At 52.9% G+C, this 17,081-nt stretch overlaps 2 protein-coding genes across 2 annotated transcripts; one reads left to right on the top strand and one right to left on the bottom strand.

Annotated features, from left to right (window-relative positions):
- Positions 1 to 4,902: 4,902 nt before the first annotated feature.
- LOC127595813 (uncharacterized) lies at positions 4,903 to 7,715 on the bottom strand. Its single transcript, XM_052057701.1, has 4 exons — positions 7,484 to 7,715; positions 7,323 to 7,393; positions 5,163 to 6,446; positions 4,903 to 5,072 (listed from the first exon to the last, which is right to left on the bottom strand). The coding sequence occupies exons 1-4, from the start codon at positions 7,624 to 7,626 to the stop codon at positions 4,903 to 4,905; spliced, it is 1,668 nt and encodes a 555-aa protein (XP_051913661.1). The 5' UTR covers positions 7,627 to 7,715.
- Positions 7,716 to 8,837: 1,122 nt separating this feature from the next.
- On the top strand, positions 8,838 to 16,680 carry dvl2 (dishevelled segment polarity protein 2). Its single transcript, XM_052068827.1, has 15 exons — positions 8,838 to 9,351; positions 9,826 to 9,895; positions 10,536 to 10,693; positions 11,158 to 11,267; positions 11,358 to 11,487; positions 11,553 to 11,643; positions 11,734 to 11,803; positions 12,978 to 13,117; positions 13,183 to 13,259; positions 13,339 to 13,406; positions 13,484 to 13,618; positions 13,693 to 13,824; positions 14,101 to 14,277; positions 14,449 to 14,673; positions 15,233 to 16,680. Exons 1-15 carry the CDS (start codon positions 9,191 to 9,193, stop codon positions 15,793 to 15,795), a joined length of 2,307 nt encoding a protein of 768 aa, XP_051924787.1. The 5' UTR covers positions 8,838 to 9,190; the 3' UTR covers positions 15,796 to 16,680.
- The last annotated feature ends 401 nt before the right edge of the window (positions 16,681 to 17,081 follow it).

Here is a 17,081-nt window from a genome sequence, read left to right as displayed (position 1 = left end):
GGGGGGTCTTTTTTTTCCTGTGCGTGTGTGTCAACATGAGAGTTTTTTTGGGTCAGGCCGAAGCAATTCATTGGTCAGCCAATTGGATTGGTTTTGTGCTGTGGGAGAGTATTTTGGGAGAGTATTTTGTGTGCATGTGAGAGTTTTTTTTTCGGGGATTGAGTGTGTGTGGGGTTTTTTTTTATTTTTTGCTGTGTATGACATAGTTGAGGTGCATAAGAGATATTTGGGTGCGCGTGAGGGGTTTTGTCTGGATGTGTGTGTGTGAGAGAGGGGGCTAAATTGTTTTTTTTTTGACCGACGGGGCACCTCACAGTTGTCCAACTGTGTTTCCTCTCAGGACAGCTGATGGCGTCGTATTCGTGGCTCCGCAAAACCGTTTTTGACAACCGTGCTAATGCTAAGCCGCTTGTAAATTTCCCCAGTGCGGGACAAATAAAGGTGATCTTAATCTTAGCTCATTTCTCCAATCTCATTTCTTCATTGGCACTTGAGTGCAAATCTTTTTTTTATTTTATTGGATGCGTGAAGGGGGAGCGTCCCCCGGGGGCAAGCGCCACCGCCACCGTCATTGTTGCAAATTGACTTCATGCGTTTGTCTGCAAAGTTTCTCAGCGGCACTTCATTGGAAGCAGATTTGCATCCGCCGTTTGTATTAGCGGCTACGGCGGCTACAGCTAGTCGTTTAGCCCGGACGCGGCAGGCGGACGTATGAGATGTTTGCCAACTGATCTCCAAACCACAGGTGGGCAAAGCTTGGCCGTGTGCGGGCAAGATGACCTGAAAAAAAAATCAATCAATCAATCAATCAATGGATAAAAGTACTCCGTTCGTTTTGCTTCGACAGCTTAATGCTATCGCGCGGTGTTGTTCCACTTGAAGCAAGTGATATCCCAACGCAAACTGCCGTACTGAGGAGCTTAGAGAGGAGCTGCAGACCCATGGAAAAATGAACATTGCAGTGCAAACGTCCAACCCTCCCCCTTTTGCCTGCGTGGCTTTTCTCCGGGTACTTTGGCTTCACCCCGCGTTCCGCCGTCAAACAGAAAGACGACAGGAATGCGGGGTGAAGCCACACCTTGGACCACGTGGGAAGGCTCTCGGCCTCGCGTGGCGTCCCTGCTCTAAACTCCCCCCCCCCCACCACCACCACTCTCACTTAGCAAAAGCTCAATTAGCTGCGTGTCACCGGCTCGTCCACAGATGGCGGAGTAACCCGACCTGAACACGTCCACCCACTGTAGACATGAATAGAAATGAGAACTTTGCCTGCACCTGCAAATGATGTAAGACGAGGAGAAAAAAAAAGGCCGACTTGTAGAACGCCAAGGTTTTCGGCCATGCGTTCGGGCTAGCAGGTGTTTTAGCCCCGTCAAAAAAAAAACGACAGTAAGTCATGCCTTCGTTCTATCTCGCCGGGATTACTGTCACGCGGTCCATTTCAGAGTCCCCCCCTCCTCCCCCCGCTGGCGTCGCTCCTCCTCCGGCATCCCTTCACGGGCTCCCTTTTAGGGTTCTTTTGAAGATCCTCTGATTTGTTTTCCAATCTTAAAACGGCTCATCCCCGCCTGACCTCTGGCAGCTCCCCGATCTGCGTACCAGATGCGCCCAAGACGACTGGAGCCTCTTCCGTCGCCGCTCCCTCTTCTGCGGAACCAACCGAGGCCGATGACGCGCTTTCACACTTGGAAGTGGCCGCCCGGGGGGGCAAGCGCCAGCTGGATGCGTCCCGCCACGAAAACCGATTGTGGGACCCGTGCCCTGGAGTGAAAGCGAGCGGGCCGCTTTGAAGGCTCGTTACGTGGGCAGTCGACCCGCGCCGGCGAGGCCACAGGAAGTCTTTCTGTCTTGATGACTTCCTGCCGAGCGCAGAGGACGGGAAGCTGACCGCGTGTACGCGTGAGGAAATAGCGACTTGTTCCCATCGCCGAGGAGGGGAATTTCGCCGCCGTGCCGATCGTGATAAGACGCGTGAAAAAGTTGTCAAGACCTGGCCGGGCCCCAACCGGAACAGGAAGTTGGCCATTTGGCTTGAAGGCAGACAATTTTTTTTCCCCCCGCCATGGAAAAGTTGGAAACAAGTAGACCGCGGTAGCATTTTGATCAACCGACGCAAAATTTGGCAGTTGTGGGCGAACAAAAACGCTTCAGTGAGCCATACCGGAAATCGAAAAGGAAGGCCCTCTGTAACTGGCGCCAATATTGAGTCGTTGGTTACCATGACGTCGAAAATCCCATTTATTTAGGCTTATTATTTTGTAAAAGTATTTTATATATTTCTATGTGAACTTTCATATTTGTTTTTTTTCGTCAAATCCTCTTAATACGTTATTTGGAATATTTTGTTAAGAATCACTTCCGGGTCACGTTCCGTGGCTAGCGAGGAATGCGAGAGAAAGATCGAGAATACCACTTGAGACAGAGCTACGTGATCTACTTTCGGTTTACCAAGGTACACAGGGTATGTCATTTTCTGTTTATTTATTTAATGTCGTGTTAAAGATGTTGTGATTTTGATGTTGTTTAAAATGTGTTTTCGTTTTTCACGGTGTTCCGCGAGTAAACGTTTTTTGGGGACATCAGTACGAGGCGCCATCTTTGACCGGGATCGATACACCCTCATTTGTCATTTTTCCATTTTGGGGAGAACGATTCTATGAAAAAGTGACTCGCAAAGTTTCAAACAACGAGCCCACGGCAGCGCTTTTGCCAACGGAGGCAAAATTGAGTGGATGCGTCGATGGTGGGACAAGAAACACACACACAAAAAAAAGGCGGAAGTCAAACGTGAACAGGAAGGTGGCCGATTTGGGATTCAATTCTGGATTTGGACTTTTGAGTAACTTCCGGCGAGAAGCCTGCGCGCCACCGGTGCTAATTTTTCCCGACTGCGCATCTTCCTTTCCGACTCAAGAACGTGAATTGAAGTGCGCAACCGTGGCCCAAAAGTGCAAACGCTCGGCTTGTTGTTGAGCAATCGTCTCCCCTCCTCCCTCACCACAAATGCATTTTCTTCCCCACCGCCATCCCCGTCTTGGACTCGGCAAAACAAAAGGCCTTTTTTTTGCACCCCACCCAATCTTCCGAGTTGTCATTTTGACGGCTTTGTTTTTAGTCGTCGGCTGCGTGGAAAACGATCGCTTTGAAAGAAAAGTGAGTTGAAGGAAAGCCTCATGCTGCAGAATTGCCTTTAGTTTGGATGGTGGGATGAGGGCAATGGGTCGGGGGGGGGGGGGGGGGGCTTGCGAGAGGACACCATGCGTCCAAAAGCACGCAGGAAGAAAAGAAGGTGCCAAGCAAATGCTCAGGCTGGAGGCGTCCCGGTGCAAACATTGCTCCCAGTCATCGAGTTCAGCTCTCTGGGAAAGCCGAGCCCTCCGCTTTCCCCGCTGCACAGGGTGGCGAGGGGCTTTGGTGGCAGGGGGAGGGGGGGCGGTGTTAATCCAACGTAGGCTACAATGCGTTTGACTGGCAGGTCCCCTCACATTCTCGTCCACGGCGAGGCCCCTCGCTTGAAGGAGCCGCCGACAAGCGTTGGTATGTTAGGTGGAGCTAGCGAGGTCGGCGGGGTCACGGCATGCGAAAAGGGGGGCCTCCCATCTCCGTGGACCCGACGCCCGTCATTTGACTCAAAGACAAGTCTTGACCTTTGTTCGGCTCGACTTAAAAGAGGCACGCGGTGGGAAAGTGTACTTGTTGACGGGATCCGCAGCGGACACGGTCGCAATTAGCTACCGGTTTGAGATGCTAAGATGTTGCCGGGACAACGGCGGTGGCCGACATACGTTGTGGGACTAATTCAAAGTGATCTTATCTTATCTTGTAGAGCTCTCGGCGCGAGTGTGAGCGAGAGGGTTCCCACGGACCCCCGGCATCATTGTAACATCGCATGGACGTGACCCCCCCCCCCTCAATTCCAGCCATTCATACATCCGCCATGTGAGCGAGCCACTTGTCCCCGCGAGGGTCGCAGGCGTGCTGGAGACGGCAAGCGGGGCTCAACCTCGAATCCGTCGCCAGCCAATCGCGGGGGGGTCGACAAACGAGCCTTCAAGCCCCATTCACGCCTTGGCCAAGCCAAGCGATGTTTGCGGCGGGTAACTGGCGCCCTCTAGTGGACGGGGAAGTCTCGACAAGGCTCTTCTGCTGGCCCCAATTCTTAGAGTGCTCAACTTGGGGAAATATTGCAGCAGGGCAGCCTAGTGCGTGGTTAAGGGTGGAAAAAAAAAAGCAACCCCCCCCCCCCCCCAAATGAGTCTCTTTGAGGTGCGATACGTCACGACCGCTTCCTCTGTTTTATGTCAAGAGAAAAGAACAAAAGCTGTACACGCAAGCAGATCTTTTTTTTTTTTTTTCCATCCCGTCGTTATTTCACCAGCATGCTCGAGTCTTGGCGGGAGTGCAGAAGAGGAGACGGAAAATCTGTGTCAGCACCCGCGGTAGCTGCTGAGTGCATGGGGGTGGAGGGGGTGTGGGGGGGGGGATACTCCACAGTCTTTGTTTCTCAACTTGAATTGCGGGAAGAATTCATGATCAATTTCTCTTGGGGAGCGGACGGGAAAAAAAAGGAGAGCGGTCACCCAAAGTTAGCTTTAAAATGCAAATACACACCTGCGAGTGAACATAAGCGCAGACTGGGGACAAAAATCAAAATAATGGACACGCTCATTTGGAAAAAGTTCCAAACTCGCCATTATTGAGATTCACGGCAGTACTGCGAGTTCGCCAGTGATCCAGTTTTGTGTCTCTTTCATTGTCGGCCTGGACAATTCTTGACTCATCGGACTTTTGCAGACTGCTTGGAAGAGAGTTGCAGTGACAAAACGATGACATGCGGACTTGTTTTTATTTTTTAATTGGTTTCATTTCGTAACAAATCATCCAACTTGTCCCGACCTGAACCTAAATGGACTTGAAAGAGACATTGCCCATGGAAATTCGCAGGTAATTTAGTTCCAACAAATCTTCCTGTAGAGTCTCGTGGTCAAAGACCTCACTTGCGCTCGATTCCTCGGCGTTTTCAGTGTTTTTCGGACTTTGGAGAGTCGTCTCAGGGCTCGTGGGCAAGGGGACTGCAGAACCGGAGAACCCGACTCCAGATTTCGTCAAGTTTGGGAAAGCCGCAGCGCTTGGAGGGGCGGTGGCGTTTCCCGCCGGCTCACCTTGGGGCCGCCGGACGATGGGCGAGTTCCCGGCGACGGTCTCGGGCCCCCCGCGGAGGGCGACGTACATGCGCCCGGTGCCTCCGTCGCGAGCCGGCGTCGTGCGCCTTTCGTTCCGCTCGGTTGCGAACGTTTGTGGAATCGGGCTGGTACCGGCAAACCGAAGCGCAATGGCGGACGGAGCGGCCGTGGTCCGCAGTTCAACTTTTCTCCGTCCGAAAGTGTATTTGGACGAGAGGGGGGGGTACGCGTTTGCCATTTTCATCCCGTAGCTTCTTCCTCTGCCGGTCGCAGGGACGCCGGCGAAGGCCTTGGAGGCGGGCCACTTGGATCTTTGTGATGCCGCGAACCTGCCGGCGCGTTGCCAGGGCGTCGGGCGCACCGGCCTTCCGCTCGCGGTGGCCCCCACCGTGTCGGTTGCAGGCGCAGGAGGGGCCACGGCATCCACCCAAAGTTTCTCTCTGTAACTTTGAGCTGCCGAGTGCGGTGGAAACGGTTCTCTCCAGGTGGCCGGATGGCGACCGGCGTTTGGCGGCAGGTGGACCGCGCGTTCCTTCTCCTCGGCCGACACCGTCCTGCTGTACTTTGGAATCCTTCCAAACTCCTCAAGCTCAGACATCGGCGGCGAACGCCAAGCTTTCCCCAAATCTTCCCGCCTGAGGAAAGAAGACTTGACGAGAACCGACTTTGTCGCTCGCCTTGCGTCATCGGACCACGTCGGTTTTTCCGGCTGAGGACCGTGTTGGAAAAGGGAGGCGTCCGGGTTCTCCTCCGCCGGCGGCTGAATCACGTTGGCCCTCCTGGGCGTGAACGCTTCGGTGGGCCCGTCGGCGTCCTCGCGGCTCCCGCTCACGTATCGGCCCGGCTGCGACCAAACGACGGACGGCGTTTTCCAGGCTGATTGACCTCCCGCCTGATCTCTTCTTCTTGCGAGCCTTTGAGGAGCGTCCCCAACGGGCATCCCCGCAAACCTCAGAGCTGCTGCTGCTTCTTTTTCAGGGTGTCCGGAGCTCCGACGCAAGGGATGGCCAGGAGCCGATTTCAGGACGACCACTCGGTATCGGTCGAGGTTGTCTCCTTGCCTGGCGAGGAGGCCGTCTGCCGGAACCTTCCTCTCAGGCAAGATGGCCTCGTAATCTCCGCCCCTTTGACGGGAAGGAAAAACCCCTTTCGTGTTCTGCAGCTGGCTCCATGGACGTCCGGAAGAGGGGGGCGGATACTGGCCGGACGCAGAATACGACGACATCTTGGCAACATCAGCACCGACGACTCGTACTGGGCCGGCTACGGGTGAGAGGAGAAATGGGAGGGGCAAGAAATGCTTTCTTTAGTCACACACACACACACACACACACACACACACACACACATACCTGTATACTGTATATGTTGTTCGTCATTAAAAAGAAAGCCAATTGCAGAACGGTCTTTCTTCGCAATTAATGACCAATAGCCCACGCAAGGTAAAAATATCGGAAAAAAACTGCTGAAATAATGTGGTTGCATAAGTGCGCACACCCTCTAATCAATGGCAATTTGACGGCGTTCGGAGTCAACCCATCGCATTCAAGTCGGCGCACCGTTTAAGTGGCCTCTGCTCAACCCCAACTAAGGCTCTCATTTTCTAAGCCGACTACTTCTTAGGGCGGAGGCCATGCCATCTCAGAGGGCGGCCATTTTGCCTCTTGCTCTGCACGAAAAACCAAAATCAGAGTTGCTCAGGTCATGACCGTTCTCGGCTCAGCTTGCCACCATCGGATGAGCATATTCGGACCAGGTGGGTTTATAATTTAAGACCCAAAAATTATTTGCTCAGGTTATTGGTTTTAAAAGGGGTCAATTCAACGAGCGTCAGAAAAGCAACATGAAAAGCGACCAATGGCGGACTTTGTAACTCTCACTTTTCTCTGATTTTACACCCGGACGTCGACGTTCTTTCATATGTTTTGACTAGAAAATCAAAGAGAATTTTAAAGAATTTTTTAAAAATATATACAAGACCCAAAGGGTATCCCTTTAAAAAATATTTTGAGTTATCAATATGCGCATTGATTAAAAGAAGAAAAGAACACAACTAAGGACAGCTGCAGATGTTATTGCGGTTGACATTTTTAGCAAATATTGTTCTACTTCCTGCGCAATCTGCTTTTTTGGGCTCACCTCGTGCAGAAGGCGAGCGTGTGATGGATGACATGACAGCCACACCGACCAACGCAAAGAGCAAGAGGAGCCTGCGGATCAGATTCACAACGCGCCCAAAACAACAACAACAACAACTGTGAAAATGTGCAAAGAAAAAAAGGTACAAAGAACACCTTTACCTCGTGACACGGGGCATTATGAGCAAGTCGTCCCTGCTTGGCTTGTGCCATGCTCGAAAAGGTTCCAGTTGTGCTTTCAAAGCCGTCAAGGCAACCGCTTGGGAGTTCTGATTGGAGGCAACGCCTTTCAGCTGCTCCGCCATCAAGCTCTTCCAGCAATGCCGCAGGAGGCCCCGAAAACACAGGCAGCTTTTCGTTTCGTTGATAACACAACATGGAACACGCTGTGGAAGAATTGGCGAATTTGGATTTTTCAAAATTGGCCCGCCGTCAACCCGTCATTTGGTGGACATGTCGAAAATTTCGCAAATATGCTGCATGTTGGAAAGCCAAAACCTTTTCCCAATTTTTTGTTTTCATTCATTCATTCATCTTCCTAACCGCTTGATCCTCACTAGGGGCGCCGGGGGTGCTGGAGCCTATCCCAGCTGTCTTCGGGCAGTCGGCGGGGGACACCCTGAATCGGTTGCCAGCCAATCGCAGGGCACACAGAGACGAACAACCATTCGCACTCACACTAAGAATTTAGAGTGTTCAATCAGCCTGCCACGCATGTTTTTTGGAATGTGGGAGGAAACCGGAGCACCCGGAGAAAACCCACGCAGGCCCGGGGAGAACATGCAAACTCCACACAGGGAGGCCGGAGCTGGAATCGAACCCGGTACCTCTGCACTGTGAAGCCGACGTGCTAACCACTGGACTACCGGGCCGCCTCAATTTTTTGTTTAATTCTTCCTTATTAAATTTTTTCCACAAGAAAAACTGATATGACATTGCACTGGTGTAATTTAAAAAAGTTGCTGTCATGGGGGGGATTGGGATACAAGAAAATGCGTCGAATGCATCTCTCATTTATTACATTTGAGAATTTAATTTAATTTCGGTCGACATTTTCGAGAGGATCGTGGAAGGTGACATGTTTGAGCTGCTTTCGCGGGCCACATAAAATGGCGTGGCCGGCCAAATATGGCCGCCGGGCCTTGAATTTGCGCTATCTTAACATGTTTTCATATATTTCACGTGACATTGCTATCTTTTTTTCGGAAAGACAAGTAACAACAATTTGTTTCGCTTCGCAATGCTGGAATCCGTTGATGTAATTTACGGAATCTAGCACTTAAATCTTTCTTATTTTATTTGTGTTTTACTATTGCTCTTGGTTGTGATGTATTATTATTTCTATTATTATTATTATTATTATTTCAATGCAAAAAATGGTTTTCATTATGAAGAGGGAAAAAAGTAGGTAAGATCGTCGTAGGGAGCGTACGTAATGAAAATGGGGCGTGCGTGATGACGCCACACGCCGCGTTGGCTTACGCAAAAAAAAAAAAAAAGTGGTGAAAACTTTTCGGTGAACCCCCAGCCCCCACCCCCACCCCATTCCCTTCCCTTCCCTTCCCCGTGTGTTTTTGTTGGGGGCCAAAATTGCTCCGTAGTCGCTTCGCGTAAATGTGCCAATTCGTCCGCCGCTGTCGGTAAAATGTGAGTGTAGACTTTCGTTGGCGGCGAAACGGCGACGAGGGTGGCGGTCGAGTGAAAGAAACAAACTAAAAGAAAGAAAGAAAGAAAAAGAAATCCGAGCGGCCGCCATCGTTTCACCTCTGCCGTCTGGTTAGCCAGCTAGCTTGCGAAAGACTAGCCGCCGCAACTCTTGCGGGCGACTTGGGCACAAGGAGCACAAAAGCGAGCGAAGCGGCCTCGGACATGGCGGAAACCAAAATCATTTATCACATCGACGAAGAGGAGACGCCGTATTTGGTCAAGATTCCCATCGGCGCCGAAAGTATCACCCTGCTGGATTTTAAGCAAGTCTTGAACAAGCCCAACTACAAGTTCTTCTTCAAATCTATGGACCAGGACTTCGGGTGAGTTCCAGTACGCGTCCTCCAACTTGTGAAAAGAGAGAAAAAAGTTTGCGATGAAATCTCAGGCGAAAAGTTGCCCCCCAGCGAGGAGCTGCGTGGGCATCGTGGATCTTAGCAAACATCACTATTAAGGGGGGGGGGATTACCTGTACATCGCGATTTTCTTTGCACGACCCCCCGCCCCCACCCTACACCTCGGGGTAATGTACTGTTTTGTTGTTGTTGGGGAGGGGGGGGTGTCAACACCCCCTTTTTCCCTTCACCTCACCATGGACGCAACAAGCTCCTCTGTGTCGAGTCATCTTTTGGTGCCGGTTGCTAATCCTGCTGCAGAGGAACGCGTGATCTACTTGTGAGGCCTCGTCCCCTACTTGGGATGGACCATCTGGGACCTGTGTGGAGTTTCCATGTTCTCCCCGGGCCTTCGTGGCTTTTCTCCGGGTACTCCTTTTGACCTTTGTTCCTCCGTTTCAGGGTGGTGAAGGAAGAGATTTCAGACGATGGCGCCAAGTTGCCGTGTTTTAACGGACGTGTGGTATCCTGGGTAAGTACCGGTCCTCTCTTTCAAATGAGACTTTCCACACCCGCTCTTGGTTTTCGCCGCGACCCCCAAAGATACCCCAAATCCGCCATGTGTGCTTAAAACTTCTTTCCAGACCTAGGTGGCTGAAATTTGTCAAAAACTAGGACCGGAACAATTTTTTTTTTTAAGGCTGTTTCCGATATTGGACAGGGGGGGGGGGTGATTAGACCCCCCCCAACCCCCCCGAGTTCAGATGGACTGGACGTCTACTTAGTGAGAAACGAATTGAAATTCATAACAGAAGGTTGGTGATCAACATCAGCTTCCTCGTCGCCTTGCCTGGATCTCACGTTTAAAGGAGAGACGGAACACTGCGAGCAGACTTGGCCCAGTTGAGCAGCTTTGAGGCTCAAGCATCTGTTAAGTGCATAAGAATGAAGGGAGCTCTTTAAAACAAATAGACCCCGGGGGGGTGGGGGGGGGGCGATATGTGATATGCATCGCATTTCGGTGATTCCCGTAAGACGTCCGCCCGTCAAAATAGCGCTTCCGTGTTCCAAAAAAAATGGCCATCTTACCTCTTGATCGTCCTTGTGGCACCCCCCCCCCCCCCTCACACCCCCTCCCCCATTGATGACTTTGCCTTTGTTTTTGACGTCAGCTGGTGTCTTCGGACGCTCCGGCGGCAGAGCCAACGGCTCCGGCGGCTCTTCCCGCCGCGGAGGCTTCCAGCCAGCCGTCGCCCCCTCCGCCGCCGCTGCCGCCCCCGCCGGCCGAGAGAACCGGGGGCATCGGGGACTCCAGACCGCCATCCTTTCAGTAAGGAATTTAAAATGAACCCCCCCTGAAAGCTCACGTATGATATCAAATGTCTAAAACAAAAATGTCCGCCGTCGTCGCAGCATATTTTCTTAGATCGGGGCTGTTAAAGTCGTTTTTTGGCACGGGACACATTTTTGTTACCGTTTCCCTTGGGGGGGGCCATGATGACTGAAACTATATCACAAAGTCAAGATTAACGTTTTATTTTCCATTTTTTAAAGCGTCTTGCGATCATTTTTATTGACGATGAAAAAGGTGATTTGGTTCGTTTCTGGTGACCTCCAATAACTTTGGCGACGAGCACGTTTCAAGTTTCAGCCTCCGTCATCAGATGACAACTTTTCTCTCGGGGGGGGGGGGGGTCACGAGATGTGCCATTGCGCGACTGGACTTGAGCCAAGACCGGAATTCTTTGACAAACGGACAACGAAAATAAATTTTTGATCCCACGTCTCCCGCAGTCCCAACGCCACGGGCAGCGTGGAGACTCTGGACGAGCAGACGGAAACGGAGTCCGTGGTTTCCTTCAGGAGAGAGAGACCTCGGCACAGGGAGGGCGCCGAGCAACACGGTGAGCTAGCGAGATGTGGCGAGATGTATCGCGATGCGATCAAAGAACGGCATTTTTAAAACCCCGACATCCGCTCGCTCCCTTTTCAAGGATCTCGCGTGAACGGCCAAAGTCGCCTGGAGCGCCACTTGGCCGGCTACGAGAGCTCCAGCACCATGATGAGCAGCGAGCTGGAAACCACCAGCTTCTGCGATTCCGAGGACGACGACACCATGAGCAGGTGAGGCGCATTCTCCTTTGCCCCCCCCCCCCCCCCCCCCGTGTATTGAACTCGCCATTCTTTAGGTTCAGCAGCGCGACCGAACAGAGCACAGCCTCCAGACTCTTGAAACGGCACCGACGACGCAGGAAACAGCGCCCCCCTCGGTTGGAGAGGGTACTAGCTTGCCGCTCCGATCTGATGGCCTCTTTCAAATTTTGTTCTTTTCACTTGAGGACAAAAATAATAATCGGTTTCCTCTTCTAGGCTTCCTCCTTCAGCAGTGTGACGGATTCCACAATGTCCTTGAACATCATCACTGTCACCCTGAACATGGGTATGCAACTTCCTGTTGTTGTTACGGCCGTCAATGTTGAGATTTGCCATTGTCGTATTCTTCGTCGATTTCTTTTTTTTATTTTTATTTTTTTGTACATGTCGCTTAAGCAGGCGCAGTTCTTTTCCAACAGTCCGGTTTCCCCACTGTCTGTTAAAGTGGCTCGCCGTTTAGCTGTGATAGGAAAAAGGCACGAGGCAACCATTGGGAACCAATGGCTTAAAAAGGAGGTGGGCAAACTGCGGCCCGCGGGCCGAATCCGGCCCATTGGTCTTTTTAATCCGGCCCGCCGAAAGTTCGTCCACAATTAAGGTTCGATGTGAATGATTGCATTCATTTCAATTGGACTTGTAATGACAGGCATGTCACCACCAGGTGGCGCATTGACTTGAAGTTTTAGAAGGGGGAGTCTTTTCTACTTCTACTGGTCTGATCACAACCCATCCACAGCAATGCACAAGCTAAAATTGGTCATCAACAATACTTTTGTCATATAAAAAAACGTATATTAACGCAGTACTTTCATGCTTTTGTTTAGTTGATGTTTGATATGGACTGTCAACAAATGCAGTTTTTTTAATGTACCATAGCTGGTGCTGACCTGGCCCTTCTGTCAAATTTTAAAAGTCAATGCGGCCCCCGAGCCAAAAAGTTTGCCCACCCCTGGCTTAAAAAGTGAGCTAACCGTGCCGCCATCTTAGCGAAGCCGAGTTCCGTTTCACTAGCGAGGCTAGCACATCTCAAAACGAAACACTTTGCTCCTCCTCCACAAGACATTCACGAACAAATGAGAAAGTAGAAAATCTATCCGTTGACAAACGGTTTCGACGGCATTTGCGGAGTTCTGACCAAACGATGAAAGTTAAGGACGCTGATCGCGGCCGGGCAAAAATGGCAGCCATCCCTTTCCGACAAATATTTGGTGGTCTGATGAGGCCAAAGTGGAATTTGAAAATTTGAAACATGAATGTTGATGGCAGTGGGGCTGCTTTCTCCTTCAGGACCTGGACTAGTTCCTGTAAGTCAGGCATGTCCAGCTTTGGGCCTGTGGGGAGAAGGGGGGCCGTCCTGCCCGGTAGAAGACGGGAGACGGGCAGGACGGCGGCCCGCGAGGACCCGCTGTGGACACCCCCCTGCTGTAATTTTCCATCTCTTTGCTTTTGCCACCGTGCAGAGAAGTACAACTTCCTGGGCATCAGCATTGTGGGCCAAAGCAACGAAAGGGGCGACGGCGGCATCTACATTGGCTCCATCATGAAGGGGGGGGCGGTGGCGGCGGACGGACGCATCGAACCCGGTGACATGCTGCTGCAGGTGAGGCCGCAAATCGGCCCACCCATACGGGGCCGTTTGTTTCATGGCATCGTTTCCGCCGCAAGGTCAACGACATCAATTTCGAGAACATGAGCAACGACGACGCGGTTCGCGTGCTGAGGGAGATCGTGCACAAGCCGGGGTGAGTTGCCGGCTTTGTAAATTCGCGAGGATCCGAGCAGCCGCGCTGATGAACTGCGTCGTCGGCGTTTGCCCGCCAGGCCCATCATCCTGACAGTGGCCAAGTGCTGGGACCCGTCTCCGCAAGGCTACTTCACGCTGCCGCGGAGTAAGTCGCAGAAAAGTCGCAACGCTCGTCGGCGTTTATCTTTTTTTTTTTGACGAGCGCGCCTTGTCGCCGCGCAGATGAACCCATCCGGCCCATCGACCCGGCGGCTTGGGTCAGCCACTCGGTAGCCATGACCGGCGCCTACCCGGCCTTCCCGGGCAGCTCCTCCCTCAGCACCATCACCTCCTCCTCCTCAGTCACCGAGACCGAACGTGAGTCATTCCCATTGAACTCGTTTTCGCCGCTTTCTTGGCGACTTCAAAAATCTTTTGCTTTTTCTCCACAGGGTTTGATGACTTCAATCTGTCCCTGCACTCCGACATGGCGTCCGTCGCCAAGGCCATGGCCTCGCCGGAGTCGGGCCTGGAAGTCCGGGATCGCATGTGGCTCAAAATCACCATCCCCAACGCCTTCCTCGGTAAGGGAGCCGCACGGCCGTCGCATGACTTTAAGAGGCCTTATGTTCCGGGAATTAAAACCTCGTGATTTCTCAGAGGAGGGGAGGGAGTTGGGGGAGGGGGGCGGGGGGGGGGGGGGACAAAGTACCAATGTGTTGAGCGCTTGTCTTGACTGAAAACATCTGTTAAATTGGAATCACCTGCAGCCGACTGGCGTGGCGCAATAAATTTTACGGAGAGATACATTTCCATCAAATCCACCCGCTGGTCTTAATTTGCTCCGCACGTGTGAGCAGGCTCGGATGTGGTGGAGTGGCTGTTTCACCACATCGAGGGATTCCAGGACCGGCGCGAAGCCAGGAAGTACGCCAGCAACCTGCTGAAGGCCGGCTTCATCCGTCACACGGTCAACAAGATCACCTTCTCGGAACAATGCTATTATGTCTTCGGGGACTTAAGCGACTGCGACAACTGTAAGTAGCGTCGGCCGCATTGCTTTTATGCACCAAGGGCCGGACACCCTTGGCAGCAAGGAAACGGATTTACTCCGGTGGTGTTAAAATGCCGCACGAGTTGCCGTCCAAGAGCGATTGAGGCTCGCGTCTTTTCCCCTTTCCAACGAGCTTTGCTCCTGTGGCGTGCAGACATGGCCAACCTGTCCCTGAATGACAACGACGGCTCCAGCGGGGCCTCGGACCAGGACACCTTGGCCCCGCTGCCCCTCCCCGGAGCGTCCCCGTGGCCCGTGATGCACACGTTCCCTTACCAGCCCTACGCCGGCCATCCCTACTCCAGCCAGCCGCCGCCGTACCACGAGCTCACCAGCTACAGCTACACTCCGGGAAGCGCCGGCAGTCAGCACAGCGAAGGTAAAGCGTCAGCCGTTCGCTCCGACTTTGGTGGTTTGGTTGAGGTGAACTTGCAAGATGCAAAATCTCTGCCGCGAAGCTTCACTAGGGATCGTTTTTCTTGGGACCGTCATATTGGCCGATCCCGGAGCCTATTCCAGCTGACTTGGGGCAGGGGTACACCCTCAATCGCAGGCGCATGTACACAAACAACCATTCACACTCGCACCTGGGGACTATTTCGAGCGTTCATTTTCACCTGCCATGCATGTTTTTGCTGTGTGGGAAGAAACGGGCGTACCCGGAGAAAAGCCACGCAGGCACGGACAGAACGTGTAAACTCCACGCAGGAAGGCAGACACCAGATTCGAAGCCCGAAGCGTACATGCTAGCCAACGTCAAATTTTGGCCCCCGGGCAATTTTGCACCGACTTCTTTATTTATTTATTTATTTATTTCACCCCTCCCCCCCAGCCGATTGTGAAACCGCATACTGCAGTTGTGTCGTCACCTCGTCCTATCACAGAGCTAAGGTGGAACCCATTGGGGTGTGACGTCGTCGTCTTCCGTCTGTCCTCAGGGAGCCGGAGCAGCGGGTCGACGCGGAGCGAAGGCGAGCGCCGCGGCCGCGGCGGCAGCAAAGGGCCCGGCAGCGCGGCGGCCGGCGAGGAGAAGTCTCTCTGCGGAGGAGACGGCGGCGGGGGCGAGTCGCGCTCCGGCAGTGGCAGCGAATCAGAATACTCCACCCGCAGCAGTCTGAGGCGGGGCCACGGCTCGGCCGCTCCCAGCGAGCACAGCCACGCTTCCTCCCAGCGCTCGCATCATCACCGCATGCCCCAGCCCCCCCACATGTCCCCCTACCCTCCGGGCATCATGCCGTACAACCCCATGATGGTGATGATGGTCCCGCAGCACCCGCACCCGGCCATGGCGAGCGCCCACGCCCTCCCGCACGCGCCGCCGCTGACGGCGGCGGCCGTGCACCCGGCGCTTCCGCCGCCCCTCTCTTCGAGTTCGGCCGGACCCCCCGGCGCGCCGCCCACCCGCGACTTGGGTTCCGTGCCCCCCGAGCTGACTGCGTCCCGCCAGTCCTTCCACCTGGCCATGGGCAACCCCAGCGAGTTCTTCGTGGACGTCATGTAGGCGTCGCGGCCAGGCGGCGTCCGGCCCCGCTCATCCGGCGGCGGGCGGGCGCTCGTTTGTGCTTCTCGCCGGGGCCGATGGGATGGAAGGCACTTGTTCCATAATTTGGTGAGAACAGGGTTCAATATTGACAAAGCAGCGTGGATTCCGACGCTCGATGTGGATTTCCTTTCGCAAAGTCCCACTTTAGTTGCGCACCAAATCTCGTGTTGGATATGAGCAGTCGGAGTCATTTTGGGCTTTTGCGCGCCTTCTCTGGGTCATCGCCCGTTGTGACAGATTTTCCATCGGGATGCCGCGGCTATCCACACTGTATGAAAAAGACATAATGTGCCGGGCGACGGATTAGATCCTGGCGGGACGCCGTTTATCACGCCCGAGGTACCCGCGCACTCCGGGGACACCCCTTGTACGCCGTTGTTTGACAATGAGCGTGTTTGCGTGCGTGTTTTCCTACGATTCAACAGCACGCTGCACCAACCTCTAATGTGAAAGACAAAAAAGGTCCAACAATGGTCGCCAACTATTGCCCGGTGACGACTGCGTCACTTCACTCTTTGTCAAGTGGACTGTGCAGTGGCTGCTTTGTGGGTAAAAAGAGACCACGCCGAAAAACCGGTACGTCAAACACACACTAATTGTAGATGCTAACTGTGATCCGCAAGCCTCATAACACTTGTTTTGTGTTACAGTACTGACTCGTATTATATTCACATTTCACTTTTTAGTTGGTTTTCTTTTTTACGAGTGACTATAGGAATCTTGTATAACCCAAATATCAAGGTGCGAAATGAATTGTCATCGTTGTAAGCTGCGAGATTGCGTTTCTCTTTGATTTCATTCTGATACCTTTTGTGTTAAAAGAATAAAACTTCATTCTGATGATCTGCTTTTTCTGTAGTTGAATTATATTTATAGTTTTTTTAACATGGTGTACTCCCGTGCGCGTGTACGTGAAGCCCTTGGCCCTTCCCTGCATTTTTAAATTGAAAAAAAAAAAAGCGACGTGATTGAAGTCCTCAAAATGGCGGCGAGATCCGCACGTTCTCACCGGCAGTCGCTCCCCCTAGTGGCTATTTAACTCTGAGACGCCCCGCCCCAGTCTTTCGAAGAGCCAATCATAAGTCGTCCTTTAGTCCGCGCGCCCCGCCCCAGTCTTTTGAAGAGCCAATCATAAGTCGCCCTTTAGTCCGCGCGCCCCGAACGCGTCTTCCAGGAAGTGAAAAAAACGGCAGTTCATGGCGGGGAGCCCAAAGGACGCCTCCCGACGTTTTCGCCGGTCGCAA

Source organism: Hippocampus zosterae, chromosome 1 (genome assembly GCF_025434085.1).
Source record: "Hippocampus zosterae strain Florida chromosome 1, ASM2543408v3, whole genome shotgun sequence".
NCBI classification, from domain to species: Eukaryota; Metazoa; Chordata; class Actinopteri; order Syngnathiformes; family Syngnathidae; genus Hippocampus; species Hippocampus zosterae.
This window is presented reverse-complemented; position numbering and strand designations above follow the sequence as displayed.

What these genes read in the sequence shown, in the direction of transcription:
- LOC127595813 (XM_052057701.1), bottom strand. Translation starts at nt 7,626, where the DNA reads ATGGCGGAGCAGCTGAAAGGCGTTGCCTCCAATCAGAACTCCCAAGCG. An exon ending in ATAATGCCCCGTGTCACGAG is followed by an intron (nt 7,394 to 7,483) that starts GTAAAGGTGTTC and finishes TCTGATCCGCAG; the next exon opens with GCTCCTCTTGCTCTTTGCGT. An exon ending in CATCGTCCGGCGGCCCCAAG is followed by an intron (nt 5,073 to 5,162) that starts GTGAGCCGGCGG and finishes CCGGTTCTGCAG; the next exon opens with TCCCCTTGCCCACGAGCCCT.
- dvl2 (XM_052068827.1), top strand. Translation starts at nt 9,191, where the DNA reads ATGGCGGAAACCAAAATCATTTATCACATCGACGAAGAGGAGACGCCG. An exon ending in CCGGTGACATGCTGCTGCAG is followed by an intron (nt 13,118 to 13,182) that starts GTGAGGCCGCAA and finishes TTCCGCCGCAAG; the next exon opens with GTCAACGACATCAATTTCGA. An exon ending in CATCCCCAACGCCTTCCTCG is followed by an intron (nt 13,825 to 14,100) that starts GTAAGGGAGCCG and finishes ACGTGTGAGCAG; the next exon opens with GCTCGGATGTGGTGGAGTGG.